We start from the raw sequence: 20,034 nt of genomic DNA on the forward strand, positions 1-20,034 counted from the left end.
GACGTTCACTCGTGTGAATAAAAATGAATGTCAGAGTCAAATAAGGCATGTTTACGATCAGCAGCGCAAGTGAGATGGTTTGATGTATCTACTGCACCATTTGTGATGGAGTTAACACATGTACTCTCGTCGATGTCCACGTTAACACATTGTAAGATGTAATGTGCTCGATCGTGTAAAGCTCGGGTTAGGGGGCTTTCTTCATGATAATAATGATAATGATATCAATAATAATAAAAATAATGATAATCATATATGTACAAGAATGAATAAATAACAACAAAATGAAGAGAGAAAAAAAGAGAAAAGTGTTGTGGATTCACGAGGAGTCGAACCCGTGACCACCAGAACGAAAGTCGAGCATTCTAACCGTTCAGCCACCAAGGCTTTCATGTTAGGGTGGCTATTTTCTTCGCCTCTGATAGCCAAGGTTTGGCTATCTGAACCATGTGTGCAATAGAGTGAATTTTTATTTCACACAAGGTTCAGATACTGGCAGAGATGCTTGAATCGCTACTTTGGAGAATGGGCACTGGTATCACAATAATGCACTCGGCAGTCGGTTCGACATCCGATTCGGACGAGACGTCGACCTTCACAGGTTCCGGCCATGCAATAAATATGCAATACCTTGCCAACAGTCCCATCAATTCGTCATATAAGAATTCTCTTTTGTGAAGTCCCGCGACTCTGTTGTATGAGACGAGGTGGGAGGTATCTAGCGAGCTACTGCTTAGCGTCAATTTCGTCGCCGGATCGAACCCAATGACTAATCTAGAATGTATGAAGTTGATTAGCACCATTTTATCCGGTGGCTCAATCACTCTCACAATGAGCGGCAGGTTCGAGGCTGTGATGAAGAGAATGTGGGTTTTTTTCTGACTTGGACGCGGCCAGTAGTTGATGAAGGTTCTGGCGATTCAGGTTTCTGTTGTCACATACCTGGATCAGTCGAAGTGTGTAGTTTCGGTTATTACTTCACCGACAAGAATCCAAAAGATTAATGAATGCTTTATCAGCCGTACTGATACAAGTAGTTAAAGTGAAATAGTATGTGAAGGATTACACCAGGTATTATCTTGGTGCTTTTAAAAAGTACACAGAAAATAGTTGGTGATAATCACCCACATTCTTCTGAGGAAATACTAGTAATCCAAATCCATTAATGTTTCTTTAGTCAGGGTCAACAATTTCCTATGATGTTCGATACGTTTCATGCAATTCCCATCCCAACGATTAACGTTTGCTATGGAAAAGGAAAAAAAGCTAAGCAGTTAGGGGAAATCTGATTTTATCGCAAATGGTGAGTAACATTACACCGAGCATCTTCTTCCTTGTCATTAAATCATTAAGTCAGCCGGTGATTTTCCCTCAACGAAAAATCTGATTATTTGAACAAAAAGATCAAAAAGATATAGCCCCTGGTATCTTCATCTCGATCGGAATGTGTGTTCTGAATCACTTCAGTGATAAGTCTTGCTTGCAGTCATATCGAAAGGGTATCTATCTGTACGTCCTGGATCACCAAGGTAGAAAATTCCTCAAACTTTTAGTTTTTGAAACCTCTCGAGTCAGATTGTTATTGCCAAACGGAATGTATTTGGCTTTACTATTTGATTTCAAATCAGATCGTCAGCTGCTAGTTCTTGTGATCAGAGCGAGTAGATGTATTTATTCAATGTTTTGATAAGGTATTCACCTGTTGTTGGGCCATATGTTAAACAACCTTGTTGTACATGTGATTCACCCAGCTGGGCAAGTGTGTGATTGATTCATGTGGCTCTGAGGTCAAGGCAGTAAAACACAACTGTAGAAAACATGTCACTCCAAGTTAAACAAAGAACAAAAGCAAAGGCCGAACCTTACCATTGCATATTTTCTTGATGTTACTGTTATATTATGACAATACATTTTTCACCGCACTACAGAAGAGTGTCGAGAACCTACACATTTCACCAGACGAGTATTCCGTTTTTGCAATGATGCAAAGTAAATTATATATTCCGCAATATTTCAAGCGTTATGTGTGGTGCAGCTGATGTATCTCGCTAAAATAGAATAACATGTAATTGCCCCATTGGGAATAAGATTTTAACGTAGCATGCAGCAAGTAATATATTTGTCTCCAGCAATTTGAAAGTTGTAAACTTTTGAAAAACGAGTGGTTTGGGTATTTTAATCTGATATACTTTCAAGTACTAATTTCAATAGGCAGCACATTTCCGATGTAGGCCATAAACCATCATAAGGAAGACCACATTCCATTCTTTCACTATAGCCTGTACATCATTCAAAGAAATACGAGCCAAACAATCTACATGTACCATCATAACGAAGATACACAAAGGAACGACACATTTTCAGCATTTCATCAATAAATGTGCACGTTCGGTGACAACCACTTCCTCTTATGACGGAAGTTGCACTCCCTTCTTCGGATAGTGTGTTTTCCTCTTCCGAATGCATTCTCAGAACTATACGGTCAAGGTCACGAGGGGATGATTCATAAACATAAACATCTGACAAGTTTGATTGCACCATGTATCAGCGAACACGTCCCTAAGGTCGGGGTTATATAGGTTTCACTTTGTCACTTGTCATGTTTCACTTGTCACGCGTTAACTGACTTAGGCTTGAAAACACGACGCGAGGGTATAAAGTGACCTCGTGAATCATAACATGTAGCCCGCTCTTTGGAAATGACCTGTTCGTTCTTCACGTCAAGCATGACAAGTGAACAGTGATACGTTACATGTGAAAACGTGAACTCCATAATCGTGGCCTTACCAGCATGTTATCTTCTATTCTCTGGCATCGGGCCTTTCTCTGACTTTTAAACGGATTCACTGTCCTTGTTATGTTCGACAACCGCTTCCCACTTTATCCGACCTTACTCAAAAAGTGTAATTTGAAAACCATGAAAAATTCAAGGACATTGACATACAGTATCAAGGCCAATGCCCGTGAGAGAACAAAGGCTTCATTACAATCATTCAGTAATCGTTGCCATCAACAACAACCTTGGAACTAAGATATTTTTCACACCATAACTACAAAACTATACTTGTTTACCCCTGGGAATAGCCTCTCAACCTTAAGATTACCATTTGTTTCTTGTTCATGAAAGCCTAAGTTAGATCGATCCCCGGAGTCATTTTTAACGATTGAGAGTGTTGATAATCGCCATAAGGAACTACAGAACGTTTTGTCGTCTCGAAACGTGCCTGAATACCAATTTTTATCGACGATTCAGGGATTGGCTGTCCTTGGAATTAAACTGTGTGATGCCTCAATTCTCCTGGGATATTTCTTGCCATTGGCGTCTCTATGAATTTAATCTCTTAGATTTAGTTACATATAGTGTCAACTTTCATGGAGCACTCTCAAATCGAGTCCTGGTTTTTCATCGCATTTTCTTACTCGACCAAAAGCCTTGCTGCCTGCATAATAACGGATCATCCACCTTAAAATCCACACAGATTCCATCGGGTTTCTGCTAGCGATTGTAATGAATCATTATCACCACTTCGCGTGCTCGTACCTATCAACAACTACCGTGTAATTAATGAGAAGCTATCTTGTTTACAACAATGAATGTCATTATTCATCTGATTGCACGGATCACAGATTTGACATCGAACATTTTGTACATGCCATCATGGCCATGTTCTCTCGTGTTACAATTAAGAAGTTGTCATGTTTGCAGTGAATTCTAATGAAATTCTAACGTCAGTTCGTCTGGTTGGTTTGTCGGAGTTAGGTTCGTGTATAGATAGGTAATGAGAACGATACCAAGACATCAGCCCCAATAGATGAAAATGGGTCCCCACCGAGTCTACCAAATTAATGTTATCAGATATACGAGTTATATAATTATTGTCTAACGGCATAGTAGCTGTTAATTATAAACATCGTCGCCGATTTGCTTAATTCCCTCCACAAGCTTTGGTTGTCAACAATGATTGAGAATGATGAATAAAATGTCTAATTGGAAATTTGTCGCCTCTTGTGAAGCAGACAGACAGGCCTTGTGATTTCTTTCTTCTTCTTTCTTGCAATACCATTCATTTATGATGCATGTGTAGATACAAGTACGCCTATTGTCGATCAGGTGAGAATGTATATCCACTTGTCGTGCTTGAAAGTGCGGGCATCTTGATCGGCGGTGATAATGAGGAGTTGCTGTGCATAGTTCATTCAGTACAAATGTGCAAATGTGCAGACACCGTGCACAGTGAGGTGTCTCTGTACAATTACAATCTCAGCCGTTGACTAGACGTATAGAAATGCACATTAGTGCTACATGCTTAGCTAGCTGAGGTAACAATGAAAAGCAACATGTAGGCTAACGGTGTCTTATTTTTTTCATCTTAGGTGCATACGCGAAATAACTGAGCTGGGCTATTGGTAAGTCACTTTGTTTACCACATTGTGCTCAACCCGGCTTACACCAATGTGACGTCATCATCTCGCGTGATAACGCGCGATCCACCCACCTTTGACCTTTGCTAATAGGTCACGTGATCCAAAGTATAGTTGTGCATGTACATGTTGTTGTTGCTTAGTGTATTTGGCACTTACACGACAGCGAGAAAACCTGGTAATAAGAAAGTTGGATTTTGATTACAACTTTTTTGACCGCCCTACGTGTTGCTTTTCATGATCGCACTAACCAGTTTTGTTTTCGTTGTGCAGGTATTGATAGCAGTTTGTTGTTTCTGGTTCAATGTAATGAAGCGTATTTCGTTCACCCATGTTAGTTTTAGCTGTTACTGGTCTTGTGCAGTCGCTTCTTTGTTTTTGTGAAAAACAGCAGCATTGTGTCCACATTGTTTCCTTGCACATCAAATATAGGAAAACGATATGTTTCTAAATTTGGAGAAGTAATGTCTTTCAATCTCCCCGGCTAATATTTCAAACAATAAAGGTCACTAATTCTTTACCGATATTGTGTGGGCTATTCCAGCCTACGTCATCATATCAGCGAAGAAATTATTTTATAGTTCGGGATGTACCTGTACTAGGAAGGTTTGATATATCGGTAGGGCAAGTTATACAAAGACGCCTTACTCTTATTTGAAGTCCGCTCTGAGGTTGAAGAAGTTAGCTCTTATATTAAGTCTCACACTCAGTAAAACTAATACTAAACGCAGTCGTCTTAAAGCCAACATTTCGGCTTAAGTCACATTTGAGGATGTAGGTTACTATGAATCGTCTGTTATAAACTTGATAAATGAATCTGTATAACTGGGCGGCTCTAATAGGCAATTAGTAGTGTGGGTAATGAAGTATACCATCTATCTCGCAACGGTCAATTGACCAAATATGATTGAATTTCTAATGCGATGGACCAAAAATTCCGATTAGGATTTTGGCTAATTGTACCAATTACGTAGGTGTTTAATGACTTTTTGAACTCAGGATTCAGCCAGTACCCTCGTAGATAAGTTGCAGTAGTCATCAATATCTCAACTATCGTAACTTCACCATTGCTCCTAGTTTCTCGCAGCATCAGAGTAGTACAATAATGATGCCTGTTGATTCCGGGCGCTACACAGGAAAAACCGACATAAGTCTCATGGATGATCTTGGAGGAGAAAGTTTCTTCAATCAGCATCTATAACTTATAAGAAACTTGATCTAAGGTCGTTCTGACACCAACCGCAGATGTAATGAATTACATATTCGAAATACATGGCATTCTGACTTTGCCCTAGCTGTACGTAGAATATGCGTGGACTGTAACCTTGAATATTTGTATTCATGTTATCGCAGGTATTCCCTTGGTGGGTTCTGAAATGATGAAATGATTGCATGTTAGCAAGAGACCAGCTAAACAAACAAATCGTTTCCATATTTCCACCTGTGGAATTCTCATCGGATTCCATATTCATTTTTAAAAGAAACTCTTCTTTTCAAGACAATTGAAAGAGTCTGCACAAGTTTATCCTGTAAACCATAGCACAATGTATTATCACTATCATTTTAATATCATGAAGAAGGACGCTTCTGAGGGAAAAAAGTAAAATTGGATAGTAAGTAGTTTGCCTGGAGCTGTAAATTTCAGCAATGCGAATATAAATCCTCGTTTGAGTGAATTTGCCTTTAAGCATGGTCTTTAACTAATTAGGTAAATGGACTTTATATGAAATAGTTTCTTTAACTCCATGTCATACCATGTTAACAAAACGTTATAACGTGTACTTCAATGTGAATGCTTCTCAACAAACTTGACTTGAAAGTAAGATCACGTTAATCCTGATGCCAAAAACTTGGCCATTCTGATTTACTTAATTAGCCAACCTTGGTACACCACAGGGTCAAGCCAGAAGGTATTGAGAGATATCATATCGACCACCTAACCACACTTCTATCAGACGTTTGCCGATCACTTTTTACAATTCCATGACAGAACCCACGGATATAAACTGAATTCGGGAAGTTATCAGACATTGGATTGATGATTACTCTTGCTGAATTTGCTATATAATTCCCTCGCTAGAAAATAACGACTTAGGCTAACACTGCCGATTTCATTGAGAATTGATTTCTTTCTTCACCGGTCAACTTTTGCAATTCCACGATAACCCAAGGATTAACAAACTGAATTAGAGAACCCACAGACACAGTGGAGATAGTCGCTCGGTTGTTGCCACACCGTCCTATAACTGCCAATTTCGTTGGAACATCTTCTCTTTCATTACGATGGAAGAGAATGAATGTCGACAGGTTGGACCGAGCGCCAGGAGGCTAAGACGAGTCCAGAGCGAAACTATATCGCTTTCGAACTTTTTGGAAGACTTTACAGTACATGAGTGGTAAAATCGCAATTGCTTCTTTGCATCCACTGTTAGTCTGTTTGTTTACATTACTTTTGTCCTTTATTTCAAAAACTAGAGTAAATAACATGCCGACATACATCACATGTTCGATATCTGGAGTTATCTTCTCGCCGTGTCTTATGTTTATGCCTACACAAGAGATGTGTATGCAAAGTCGCCTGAGTCAGTACAAGTCTTGTCGGGGTCGCTGTCACGAACATGACGTACCTACCTCCTGTGTGTCGTCCTTAAGGTACATAATGAGCGTTTTTCTGCGTAGCCGATTGACAAATGTTTAAGTTGCTAATGCGCTGAATCCACGCGGAAATGAGAAGATACAACCGTTTGTGGCAGTACGGCATATTGGCTTTGGAGTGCAGGTCTATCTCATGTGAACAATAGTATGCACTTCCGTACGGTTTATGTTTCTTTCCAAACATGCAATCAGTCGTGATTTTCACAACAAAGCCATGCTTTCCTCCGATCGGTCTTATGAGCTTTCTGACTTTTACGTATTGCATACAGACACAGTTTGTTGCACGCACTGATTCAAAATAGCGGACATTATCGATGATTACTCATTTCACAAGTACGAGGCTATTTCCGCGTTCGAAACGATTTCTCTAGCAATTTCCTGATTTTTCCGACATAAGTACGACACTCTGCGATTTTCTATGCTTTCTCCCTTTCTATGTTTTATCAAGTTCGGCCTATTTTTATAAAGAAATCCCCTACTTGAACATGGAGTGGACCAGTCCAGTATTTTGCATAGTTTTGTAGAAATCCAAGGTTTTAAGGAAAAGTCGGACAAATCAGGAAAAAATTTGAAAAACCGTTGAGAACTCGAAAAAAGCCTCCTACTGGCGTTTCATTCCATCTTGTGAATAAAACCGCTATCATTCAAGTTGAGTGTTAAGACTTATAACCTGTGTCCTGGTATAATAATAGTACATCATGTTAATCGTGCTGTATCTTTCTGTTGTATAGTTGTGTTGGTGGTTCGTGTAATAGACATCAACTAACCCAATGCATCTACTTACAGAAATGTGTCTTGATAAAAACAGACACATCGCGAGAAAATGAAGAAAATCTCAGAATCTATGATAATGTAAGTAGATTTGACAATACGATCATTGGATAGTCAATGTAAGGTACATGGACGTTGTGCGGTGACTGGCAGCCTGCATTGTCAGTCGTTGGATAGTCAGTGTCAGATGCATCTCTAGACGTTGTATGTGCAGTGACAGGTTGCCTGCATATAGTCAGTCGTTGGATAGTCAGTGTCAGGTGCATTTATGGACGTTGTACGGTGGCAGGCAGCCTGCATTGACTCTTTGGTAGTCTGGTGTAATAGTGCAGTGAAGATTCGTGTGTAGTTTTGTGGTGTGTATTTGGAGACGTTGAATGAGACTGATAGATTGTGGCAAATTAGGTGTGGGTGCTTGTGAACGTAACATGTTAAAGCTTGATCTACCTACAACACTCTGTTCGTGAAGGGTTTTCGAAAGCTGGCATTGGTCAGATTGCCATTCATACTTTATCAAACAGAAGACCGGAATAAGGCAGTCATAAAAAATGAGCCAAAGACTTTATTTGTTTGGGACTTCGGGTCCATTTTGCTGGGGAAAACAGCTTTTTTTCAACCTGATTCAAAACCATATCACCAGAAATGATCAGATACGTCCGAGTTTTTGGAAATGGTTTGCAACTGGAAGAGAACGTGTTGGTCTATGGTGTTATCGTGAAGTGATGGTCCTTACTCCTATGATATTACGGTAATAGTCCCATTGGTAAGGCTATTAGTATGTGTTAAGTTACTAGGCTGTTAGATAGCATTTGCTATAGAAAACTTTGACGTTTGACGAAGAAAAAGAAACAACTTCGGAATATGACAGCTGCAAGAAATGATCAATATTCGACATTTTTCAACTGTGCTAGGACTAAATGCGTATGAATATTATTGTCTCGTTATCTGTCAGACAGAATGGATGTCCGGCGGCCCATCTATCAATCCAAGAGTCCACATGAGTAATTGTGTGGACGTATCTAATGCTAAATGACCTTGACTGGATCATATACTTGTCATCTGATCATATTGATGGCTTTGACGTGGAATTCATCAGTAATCATGAGAATGCATTGAATGCTAACCTTAAACCAGAAGTATACATATTGTACATACATATAAACAGTGACGAAGCCTAATGAAGATTTATCTAGGTAGCTGTATAAAATATTAACGCAGACACAAAGCAAGCATTAAGCCGTCTTGGCTACTTTGAGAATAACGATAGTCAATTGATACTAGTAGATCAGGGACAGATGTGACAAAACTGCAAAACGTTCATTCCCATTGGCCATAAAAGAACAATACCGTGCCGTGAAAGTATTCTTTTTGGTTGTTTTTGCATTTTAGTCAATTAAGCCGGGTTATCAATGTAACTTAAAAGTAAGACCTTTATGAAGTATCTTTGACAATGGAGAGATATTGATTTGATAATCTATATCCGAAATGGTTACTTTAGATGTTAGATACCCGCATAGATATTACTAACTACGAATGTGGAGTCCATGACACGAATCAGGAGAATCTGGCAGACTATCGTTAGTCACAGTTGGCCCATATTCCAAATCCTTAATTGTACCCACAAGTCGAAAAGAATACAAATCGAAAAGAACTTTGAGATGTCCCTCGTTTAATCTGATGTAGATCAATTTCACTCAATCTTAAAATTAAATCATCCGCGCGTTAAATTAAAATCGGACTTTGACGATGATTTCCTTGAGTGGCAATGTATTTGCTATTGACAAACATAATATGGAGTTCAGGTTTATTTGTTTTTAATTATCGATTCGTAATGGAGCTGAATTTCCTCATCCATGGTTTTCTCTTTTGTTGGAAGATGAATTGGTTGCTTTTCTTGTTTGCCTTACTTCTTTTGATTAGTTTCTACAGTCACGGGCCTCAATCAAGTGCGTAGGCTGAGGTATATAGAGGCATCAGTAACCTTACAGCCTTCTTTTGGAGGGATATCGGAACAAGACTTCTTCAACTAGGCCAATTCAAGGGTAAAGCAGTGATTTTTACTTTCGCTTGAATGTTTTCCAAGATTTTCCAGCTGAAATTGAAACTTAATGTCTTCTACTGGCCGCTGTGGTAAGAAAGGTCCTTCCAAAGCTCGGCAGTAACATTAATAGAGAGCTACAAAACGAGTTTTATGTTGGTTTTCTATTTCTTTCAATGTAACTACATGTAGATACATGTAAATGTGTTGGTAATCGTTTAGATTAAGAGCAATACCTTTAAACCGAACCAATATGAACTTCTTTCCCAGCTAATTCGCTTGTTTTTATTTGGAGAAAGGAAAGATACAGTTTATCGAAATACAAATCAGGAGACCAGTGCCTACCTGGAAATTTAACTCGGCCAATTTACGTACTTAGAATAGTTTGTTGCTAATAACTTGGTCTACCCATTGACATTGTTTTTCAACCTAATACCCTGAAAAATTACATGTAGGTAACCTTTGCTAATATAGTACAGCATGTGATAGGATATAGTACGTCAGGTAGTAATAGGGAATTTGAAAAAGTCTTCTCAATTTGTCTGCAATAGCTTTTTTTCTGAGTGTAACGTAGTTATGGGGATAACATTGTTGGGGCAGCTGGTTATTTTCTGTGTCTAGTTAAACAGGAGTTTTCGTAAGCTCTTATAACAAGGCTGACGGTATTCAAAAGGTGCTGGCGTGCCAACCAAAGCGAAGTTGATAAAAAACTCGTGATAAGGAGGTTGGAACCCAACGAAATCTCTTAGGTTCTGGTGAGAGACAAACGAACTCTTGCCGACATAACTGTCACTGTGCTGGTCTAAACAGCGACACTTCCAGTCGATGTCAAATGAGTCCTAGTCGGAATGGGTGCTGAGTTCCCCGTCGAGTCGAAAGGTTCTGGCATTCGAGCCGGTGGCCAATAATAACACTCTAATGTCCATTCCGACGGCCAGATGTCGAGTGAGCCACCACCAGAATGCCGGCTTTGTACCATGGAATTGGATACTCCATGTAGAAAGGGACGGGGGCACTGGGACTAAAATGCATTTCTTATCGGCAAAACTGATTATAAGTGTCGTCTTTTGAATCACTAGAATAGGCAAACATTTGATATATTCAGCTGTCTGTCAGAGCAGTTATCAAATCTGCCGCACGAGTACTTCTGTTCAGAGTGATTCATTCAGGATAACACATGTGGACTTCCAGCGGCTGGTGAACAATCGAGCATTGTTCATCTGTCCAAGAATCTGAGCGATCAAGGGCAGAGCAGTCCACCCTTACCTGACATCATTATTGAGCTGCGATCTCCATAAAGATCAAATACGTCTTGAATAGTTTATATACCCGGGTAGATATCCCGTGCATGACTGGTTGCTTCCAAATTATAACTGTCCATTTATTTCGGAGTAAAAGAAGTAACATTCCAGTTGATTTTCTGTTTTATATCTCAAAGGGGTTTCTGCTGGAAACAGTCAGTAAACTTCCTTTAAAACTTAAAAATTATGCATCATAAGACGTTCTATCTCAATGGAAGTATAGGAATAGCGTTACCGGATAAGAAAAAATATTCCAAAATGCATTATTGCCCTATCCTGTCAGGAAGGCTGCTTGGCTAACCTTTGCGAATGAAGATTTGTAGCAGAATAGAACAAAACGTCAAGCAACCAAATGTACTTACTTGCTGCTGTTGGCTTATAGGTTAAGGACTTGTCCTCTGTCGTTAGCTACTTACCTCAACATTAACTGAATGATGATGAATTGTGCTTATTCATTAGATAAAGCAAACAAGATTTTGATATTTTGAGTGATCGCCCATGTTATCATCGAAATATATATACCTGGCTCCATATTCAGTTTGTGTCGCATGCCTCTTCGACCGGTATTCGTTCTCAAGGCTATTCACGTATACGATATTCTTACACTTGGTAACTACAGAAGGATGGTAACCCTGGGTGTTGCTCTGGTTTCCCCCTTCCAATAATGTGTTTTAATCCCCTCGAAACCCCGGTCCAGTAGGTGACACACATTCCTAACTGGCGAGACCAGCAATATGGATCCAAACCTCTTGCTTTCAATTCGCTTCTTACCGTGTTCATTCAGGACTGGCGTCCATAACGAGCTTCAATTTATGTGGTCATGACTATGGGAAGCGTTGTGAATGCAGTGATATCAGCAAATCGTTATCCACCCTGTAATTATCGTACCTTATCATTGGGGTGAAACGGGTGAGTCCATAGCGAGCTACAAAGTTTGTAGTCATGAGTATGGGAGTTATGAATGCGATACTAGTATGGCGTTATCCACCGAGTAATTAGCACGCCTAATGTAGTCAGTGTCCGGTTGCTCATTGAGGAAGGCGTGAAAGAAGCCTCTTCAATGCTCTCTATCTAACTCCTTCTCAAAGGATAAGATGACACGTAGTTAACTTAAGGCATTGCCCTCGTATAATCGATGGTCAGTTAAGTAGGAAATCTATCAAAGAGCCTGACTGCTCCTACATCAAGAGTCTTACAACACCAGCCTTTCTTTCTACCGCAAGATTAGTTTCTGGCCGCGGAATCTTTATGCAAATACTATAAAGCTGTGATCGCTATCGAATCCGATCGGGGACCTTGAACTGGGACACATACTGGACCAAGTATCAGTGGAATGGGTAGGGGACATAAAGGAAAATCCGCTTACTTGCTTCTTTGATGCTACGGCGATTTGATCAACCTTCGAGGCGTCATGATTCACCAATGAAGTCATTGTCTTGAAGCCTGTTATGCTTCTATCAAGTACCACAAGAAGTCAGCTACATGTAAAGTCATTCTAGCATTCAAGCGAAATCAACAGAAAAAAGATGGCTGGTGCTGTCTCTGAGTTTCTAATTTGTTATCATGTCGTAGTGTTTCTGCACTTTTTGACCATGTTTCAGTAAATGTCTTTTTTCAAAATTTCACATTTAAAAAATGGAGAAGTGATATGGGTAAAAGCCTTCCTTTACGAACAGTTATAGAGATAGATCTAGAAACGGTCATTTCTGACTTCGTTGAACTGCTAAAACTACTTGCATGTGGGCCGATGTTCCATTGAGCTGGTGCGCCGACTATCGATTTATGTTTGAGCTGTGTGCGATTCCTCTTTATCCAATCGAGCTGCTGCGGCGGATGGCAAAAGCATTTCTTCTTAGTTGTAGTTGAACGCATGTCGAGCAGATGGAGGTGTGGTATTTGTTTCATTTCTTGCTTGTGCGCATCTGTCTTGTCAGATGGAGGCTCGATATCCAGTCAGTCTTCTGGCAATGTGCGCATTTATAGATGGAGCTGACTATTGGGAAATGTGCGAATAATACGGAGTGAATAAATAGATCGCACCGTGGTGACATGGGTGATGGTGTGTAAGGAAAGTAGGCCTAATTCATGATTGAGGTGGTGTTTGTTTGTGACGAGTGTTGGAAGTGTCATTACTCCTGGCTCCGGGTGTGGATAGGGTCCTTGACTTCCAGCCAGGCCAGCCGGCCCTGTCACGGTACGAATAGCCACGGCCTTTCGAGAAAGTGGCATGCGATAGATGGCATGGTGGGATAACCATGTATACTAGAGTGTAACATTCTTGCTCGACTGAGGGATGGCCATCGACAGCTGGAATGATCTGAAGCTGTTAGTCAGCATCAGAATCTACATGTACTGGTATTAAAAGGATGGTGGGACTCAGCTCGTTTCTTAATCTGTTGAGGTTTTTAGGTCCACTGCATTCTGAGATTGAACTGAACCACTACCGTATGTTCTAGTTTTGGTGGCTACATTCAGCTGCAAAAGGAGACCTAAGAGTGCGTTCTTGTTATTCTGTGTAATGCATTAATATCAGTAATTGTCGCGTTATGCTTTGCCCAACCTAATCAAATTAACGTAATATCTGCCACTCCCTTGGGAGTGGAAGCCAATTCTGATGAATCATCATATTATAACTCTCATATTAAATATGTACTATAAATGATTTCGCAAAGGTACACATGCGTAAAAGAATATTCCGAGCTTACGGCATCACTCAATTACAATTCGGTTAATAGACAGCACGGGTCAAGCAAGATCACCCTGCTCCATCAAGGCCACGACTTTCATAGGCTAAATGAGATGTTTGCCCATCCCCCAGCTCTTATATCTAAAGGTAGCCCCTTCAACAAACCTTTAAAGCTTCACTTTGCAGGCTGAGCCCCTAATAAAGTTCAGGCTCACAACCGTTCAGTTGATGCTGGCGGATCTGAATGGCTTCATATTACAAAGTTGTCCTTTGAATCTTCTGCCGAGGTTTTTGAACAGGGTTATCTTGTTGCGGTCTACGACAGATCTGTTGCTGTCGCCGATCTCGGTGGAAAGTAAGCCTACTATTGCCAACCATATCAGGCACCAATCATCTCTCTCTGGCGGATTAACTTATTAGGCAAATGATAAGATCTAGATTCGTTAATAATATAACGTTATTTCCCTATAGCCTCGAGAGTTGTCGCAAAGCTAATACAGCGTACTCGTTCCTTGTTGGGTTAATAGCCTATCACCGGTACTGCTAACTAGCGGAAAGAACAAGGGGCAAGCCGCCACCGAAGCAACATGGTGGCTATAATTGAATATATGCGCTAATAACACCAGATATGCCACATGTAATTATTTTCTTAGGAAAGGATTGTCCTGACATTGTTCGTTATGGTCGTTCAAGGATGGGATGGTTTACATGATGCCGTTTGGTGAAAGCGTTCCGTACATCCGCTTCACGATGTGGTGAGGATAGCAAGTTTCCAAGGAGCATAAAGCCACAGGTCTTCTTTCGATTTTGGCAGGTGTTTCTGACAGTCTGTCAAACTGACATTCGCAAGGAGGAAATGACTAGTGCACTAGTGACTAGTGACAATCTGTTAAGAAAGGTGCATTGGCAATCCTAGTCATCTTTTGAAGTAGTATCATGTGGCATTCAAATGCAAATTCGAAAGTCGCTGATATAATCCTAGCAGCTTCATCAGTGCCCCGTTTCACCTTCTTATGAAGCCTTGGCGAGCTTCTAAGACACGCGATATTGTCTTCACGTTAATTCGCCTCGAAAGATCAACATTTCTGCACTATACCATTGTATTCCTTCGCTGGTTGTATCGATGCCAAAAGCTTTAATATGTGTTGGATTAAAGCATCTGAAATCGACATACAACAATTGTCAGCATAAACGGAGATCAATTGTGATAACTGGCGGACAGGTAACAGGATCTAGATTGAAGAGAACTGTATCTGATTCGATGCGGAGGATCGTTGTCATTTCTTTCTTTACCACGACTTCCTGTGATCATGAGACCATATCGTTACCCAAAGCATGTTCAACCCAAGGAATAACAGTGTCCATGGTATGTGATCAAAGTTTTGTAACAATTCAAAGAACATGATACAGACGAGAAAGGCAAACGAAACCAAACAGAATTCAACGAAATGCTGCTGTAATGGAATTCGATATCCATATAATTCCTTCACCATTCCATTATTTCTTGTTAAACAAGTTTCCATTGACCCGTGGATTCTGAATCAATGCAAAGTGCGTATCAACTGCAACTCATTAGAGTGACTAACAGCAAAATAGTTTAACTTATACAGTATCTGGATTGGCAAAATAGGTATTTTTCAAAAATCATTCAGAAAAAAAATTGTTTTCTTATTTCAAGGTGGAGCGCTGTATCAAACTAGGCGTCGTTGATCTATCTTGTTTCGAGTCAGTGATTCAAGTCCTTATCTTTATAGTGCGGAAAGCTTGTGATAGAATTGATGAAGGGAATTTGAATGATGAAACTGAAACAAAGCCGTTATATGTTTCGTTGGCTCCAGGCTGCTGCCACTTCGGACTATTTACTATTCCCACACGTACAGTTCACGTACGGTTACCAGTCATGACGAACATCATGGGCAGGACGTTCCATTTAATATCTCCTGTGCTCTGATCTTTCATAAGATCAACGCCGGGTAGGGCGTAACGCGATAATGTGTAAAAACTAGTTTTCTCTGTTTCGTGTGGTACGAACAAATTCACCATGATTCGGAGGCTAACTATGAAGAAAAAGATTAAGCGGCCTGCTGCTATGGTGACTGTTTTAAACAACAGGTGAGTAATCTTTGATCCCTTATTGATTTCTTTCAATTGTGAGATTTCTGCTTGAAGGAATGGCTTGGGTTGTTGACACGGTGAAAGAAGTGGTGTGGGAAGATTGTACACGAAATCGTCTTCTCTATTCTTCGACCAGCCTTCCTGTGCCTTCTCTCTTTAGCCTGCCCTACTCGACGATGAACCAGACATAATTCAAGACAGTGTGTAGCACTTTTACTGACTCTTAACTCGCTTTTCCTACTATGTCAAAATATGTTTCGGGACCGGTACGAAAGTTGACACTGGTCTTCTAAATACTTCACATAATCCCAATTAGTGCCTGTTATGATTTCGCAAATGCAATCTGTTTATCATCACTTTGCACTATTATTGGCAACATAAGACAACGAATGAGAGAAAGGTGAACGGTCAATGCAACTGAATCCAATCTTGAGTGCATAGTCGTTATTCATTGTATATACGATCCGGTTGTAGTAGTGATGATCTCGTTCGAAGTCTTTGACTGAGATTAACAAAGTTATCTTCAGGGACAGACTCTTCTTTTGGGTAGACTGCTCAAAGCTCGGATTCCCATGAAAACGTTAAAAAGTCCGAGCTTTGAGAAACACTCGGATAATGTCGGATTTTCCCGGAAAACTCAGGAATAAGATAGAGAAACCTTTTAGAAGTAGGAAAAAGCCTCCTGCCAGTGATATAGCAAATTGCTTTCGCAATAACGTGTCCTTAGAGTATACGCTGCCATCCTAAGAAATATTTTTTCTTAAAGGATTCCATCCAAATCAATCAGGTAATTGGCCAATTAATTACTAAGCTATTTCATATCAGTGAGGCAGACTTGAAACATAGAGACCGAGTGTTGGTACAAATCCTTATGACAGATTCCATATCCCTGGAGGCTTAAGACTCGTTAAATGATGTGATGTTTTAACAAATCTCACCACGAAAAGCCCCATGCATCGAAAACGCTTATCAATGTTCTTTTCATAAGAAGCATCATTGCGTCAGTCTTGAAGATATGGCCGTAATTTTTAAGATTGGACGCGCAGTTGTCTACATTTCTTCTTGTTTTATACCTCTATTGTCATGGCTAAGGTGCACCTCCACCACCTAGCCCAACCCCGCCCTGTTTTCAGTGCTTGATCTCCAAAACCTAGTGGTCACATAGCGCAAAAACTTCTCATCTCACAACCTACAGTCAATGCTTGTTTTCAGGTGCCAAGCGGCGACTTAGCGCCAACACTCTTCATCCCACAACCTACGATACTTGGTCTCTGGTGCCTTAAGGGCTTGGTTCCCAGTGCCATGTGGCCATATAGCACCATCACTTCCCATCCCGCCATCTTTAGTGCTTGGTGTCTAGTGCCATGTGACCAGAGACCACCATCACTTCCCACCCCGCCCCTTTCAGTGCTTGGTGTCTAGTGCCATGTGGCCAGAGACCACCATCACTTCCCATCCCGCCCCTTTCAGTGCTTGGTGTCTAGTGCCATGTGGCCAGAGAGCACCATCACTTCCCATTCCACCATCTTTAGTGCTTGGTGTCTAGTGCCATGTGGCCAGAGAGCACCATCACTTCCCATTCCACCATCTTTAGTGCTTGGTGTCTAGTGCCATGTGGCCAGAGAGCACCATCACTTCCCATCCCGCCCCTTTTAGTGCTTGGTGTCTAGTGCCATGTGGCCAGAGAGCACCATCACTTCCCATTCCACCATCTCTAGTGCTTGGTGTCTAGTGCCATGTGGCCATAGAGCACCATCACTTCCCATTCCACCATCTTTAGTGCTTGGTGTCTAGTGCCATGTGGCCAGAGAGCACCATCACTTCCCATTCCACCATCTTTAGTGCTTGGTGTCTAGTGCCATGTGGCCAGAGAGCACCATCACTTCCCATTCCACCATCTTTAGTGCTTGGTGTCTAGTGCCATGTGGCCAGAGAGCACCATCACTTCCCATTCCACCATCTTTAGTGTTTGGTGTCTAGTGCCATGTGGCCAGAGAGCACCATCACTTCCCATTCCACCATCTTTAGTGCTTGGTGTCTAGTGCCATGTGGCCATAGAGCACCATCACTTCCCATTCCACCATCTTTAGTGTTTGGTGTCTAGTGCCGTGTGGCCAGAGAGCACCATCACTTCCCATTCCACCATCTTTAGTGCTTGGTATCTAGTGTCATGTGGCCAGAGAGCACCATCACTTCCCATCCCGCCCCTTTCAGTGCTTGGTGTCTAGTGCCATGTGGCCAGAGACCACCATCACTTACCATCCCGCCCGCCCTTTCAGTGCTTGGTGTCTAGTGCCATGTGGCCAGAGACCACCATCACTTCCCATCCCGCCCCTTTCAGTGCTTGGTGTCTAGTGCCATGTGGCCAGAGAGCACCATCACTTCCCATTCCACCATCTTTCGTGCTTGGTGTCTAGTGCCATGTGGCCAGAGAGCACCATCACTTCCCATTCCACCATCTTTCGTGCTTGGTGTCTAGTGCCATGTGGCCAGAGAGCGCCATCACTTCCCATTCCACCATCTGTAGTGCTTGGTGTCTAGTGCCATGTGGCCAGAGAGCGCCATCACTTCCCATCCCGCCCCTTTCAGTGCTTGGTGTCTAGTGCCATGTGGCCAGAGACCACCATCACTTCCCATTCCGCCCCTTTCAGTGCTTGGTGTCTAGTGTCATGTGGCTAGAGAGCACCATCACTTCCCATTCCACCATCTTTAGTGCTTGGTGTCTAGTGCCGTGTGGCCAGAGAGCACCATCACTTCCCATTCCACCATCTTTAGTGCTTGGTGTCTAGTGCCGTGTGGCCAGAGACCACCATCACTTCCCATCCCGCCATCTTTAGTGCTTGGTGTCTAGTGCCATGTGGCCAGAGACCACCATCACTTCCCATTCCACCATCTTTAGTGCTTGGTGTCTAGTGCCATGTGGCCAGAGACCACCATCACTTCCCATCCCGCCCCTTTCAGTGCTTGGTGTCTAGTGCCATGTGGCCAGAGACCACCATCACTTCCCATCCCGCCCCTTTCAGTGCTTGGTGTCTAGTGCCATGTGGCCAGAGACCACCATCACTTCCCATCCCGCCCCTTTCAGTGCTTGGTGTCTAGTGCCATGTGGCCAGAGAGCACCATCACTTCCCATCCCGCCATCTTTAGTGCTTGGTGTCTAGTGCCATGTGGCCAGAGAGCACCATCACTTCCCATCCCGCCCCTTTCAGTGCTGTGTCTCTGGTGCGACGTAGCCACATAGCGCCAAGTGTCATTAGGATAATTGGTGTTTGATGGATGAGGAACCGCCACGGGAGTCTCCTGTTCATTAATAGGTAACAACTGTGTTATCGCTATAATCAAAGAAAGGCAAGAGAATGCAGGTATAGAACATGTCCACCGGTGAAACGTTTCAGAGAGTAAATCATTATGTAACTGATAGAACTTCGCACAAATGGTAGTAGACACTCTTCGAGAACACTTCCACTGAGATGATAAACCAGAAGTCTTTCACCAAACTGTTTGTCCAACCATGACTCACTTTAAGGTCGCCAGTCTAGGGTACCAGTTGTCTCAGAAATCTTCACTCGGATACAGCTACCTCTATTTTCAGTAATATTTACCACTTGGGTACATACCTTCAGATATCCATAAATATTCAAAAAAATTCCCAGGCTCAAGGCAAACTTGCCAACTATTTACCCAACATCGCGGCTCCTGCCCGATTTGATCGGAGCGAGCGCGATACCCCCGAGAGATAAGCTCGCAATGATCGCCTCATAATGCCCCAGCTAGCCCGTAGAGTCCGCACGTTCGTGACTTGAAATCTGATTCGGAGATAAATATGCCGTGCAGAATAGCATGTTGCGATATCCGAGTGTTGGGTGGTAAATTTATGGAGGCTGAAGACTTCAGGAATCCTTCCAACGTTTTGGTCTGTTACACAAATGCCGAGTGATATGTTTGTGCAGGCTTGATGAATTTCGTCAGTCAGCGGAGACTGTTATATTCCTTACTCTTCGATAATTATCTTCTCCAAGGCACTGATGAGGTTAACTGTGCACAAT

The 20,034-nt window shown here is 41.8% G+C and overlaps 1 protein-coding gene across 1 annotated transcript in view; it reads left to right on the forward strand.

Moving 5' to 3' along the window:
• The window catches only part of LOC135497360 (short transient receptor potential channel 7-like), an 81,692-nt gene that overhangs the window by 38,844 nt on the left and 22,814 nt on the right, over positions 1-20,034 (forward strand). The window contains exon 2 of the mRNA XM_064787195.1: positions 4,375-4,407. Within this exon, the coding sequence (XP_064643265.1) occupies positions 4,375-4,407 (33 nt within the window). The remainder of the gene's footprint in view (positions 1-4,374; positions 4,408-20,034) is intronic.

The sequence above is a fragment of the Lineus longissimus genome, chromosome 1 (genome assembly GCF_910592395.1).
Source record: "Lineus longissimus chromosome 1, tnLinLong1.2, whole genome shotgun sequence".
NCBI lineage: Eukaryota > Metazoa > Nemertea > Pilidiophora > Heteronemertea > Lineidae > Lineus > Lineus longissimus.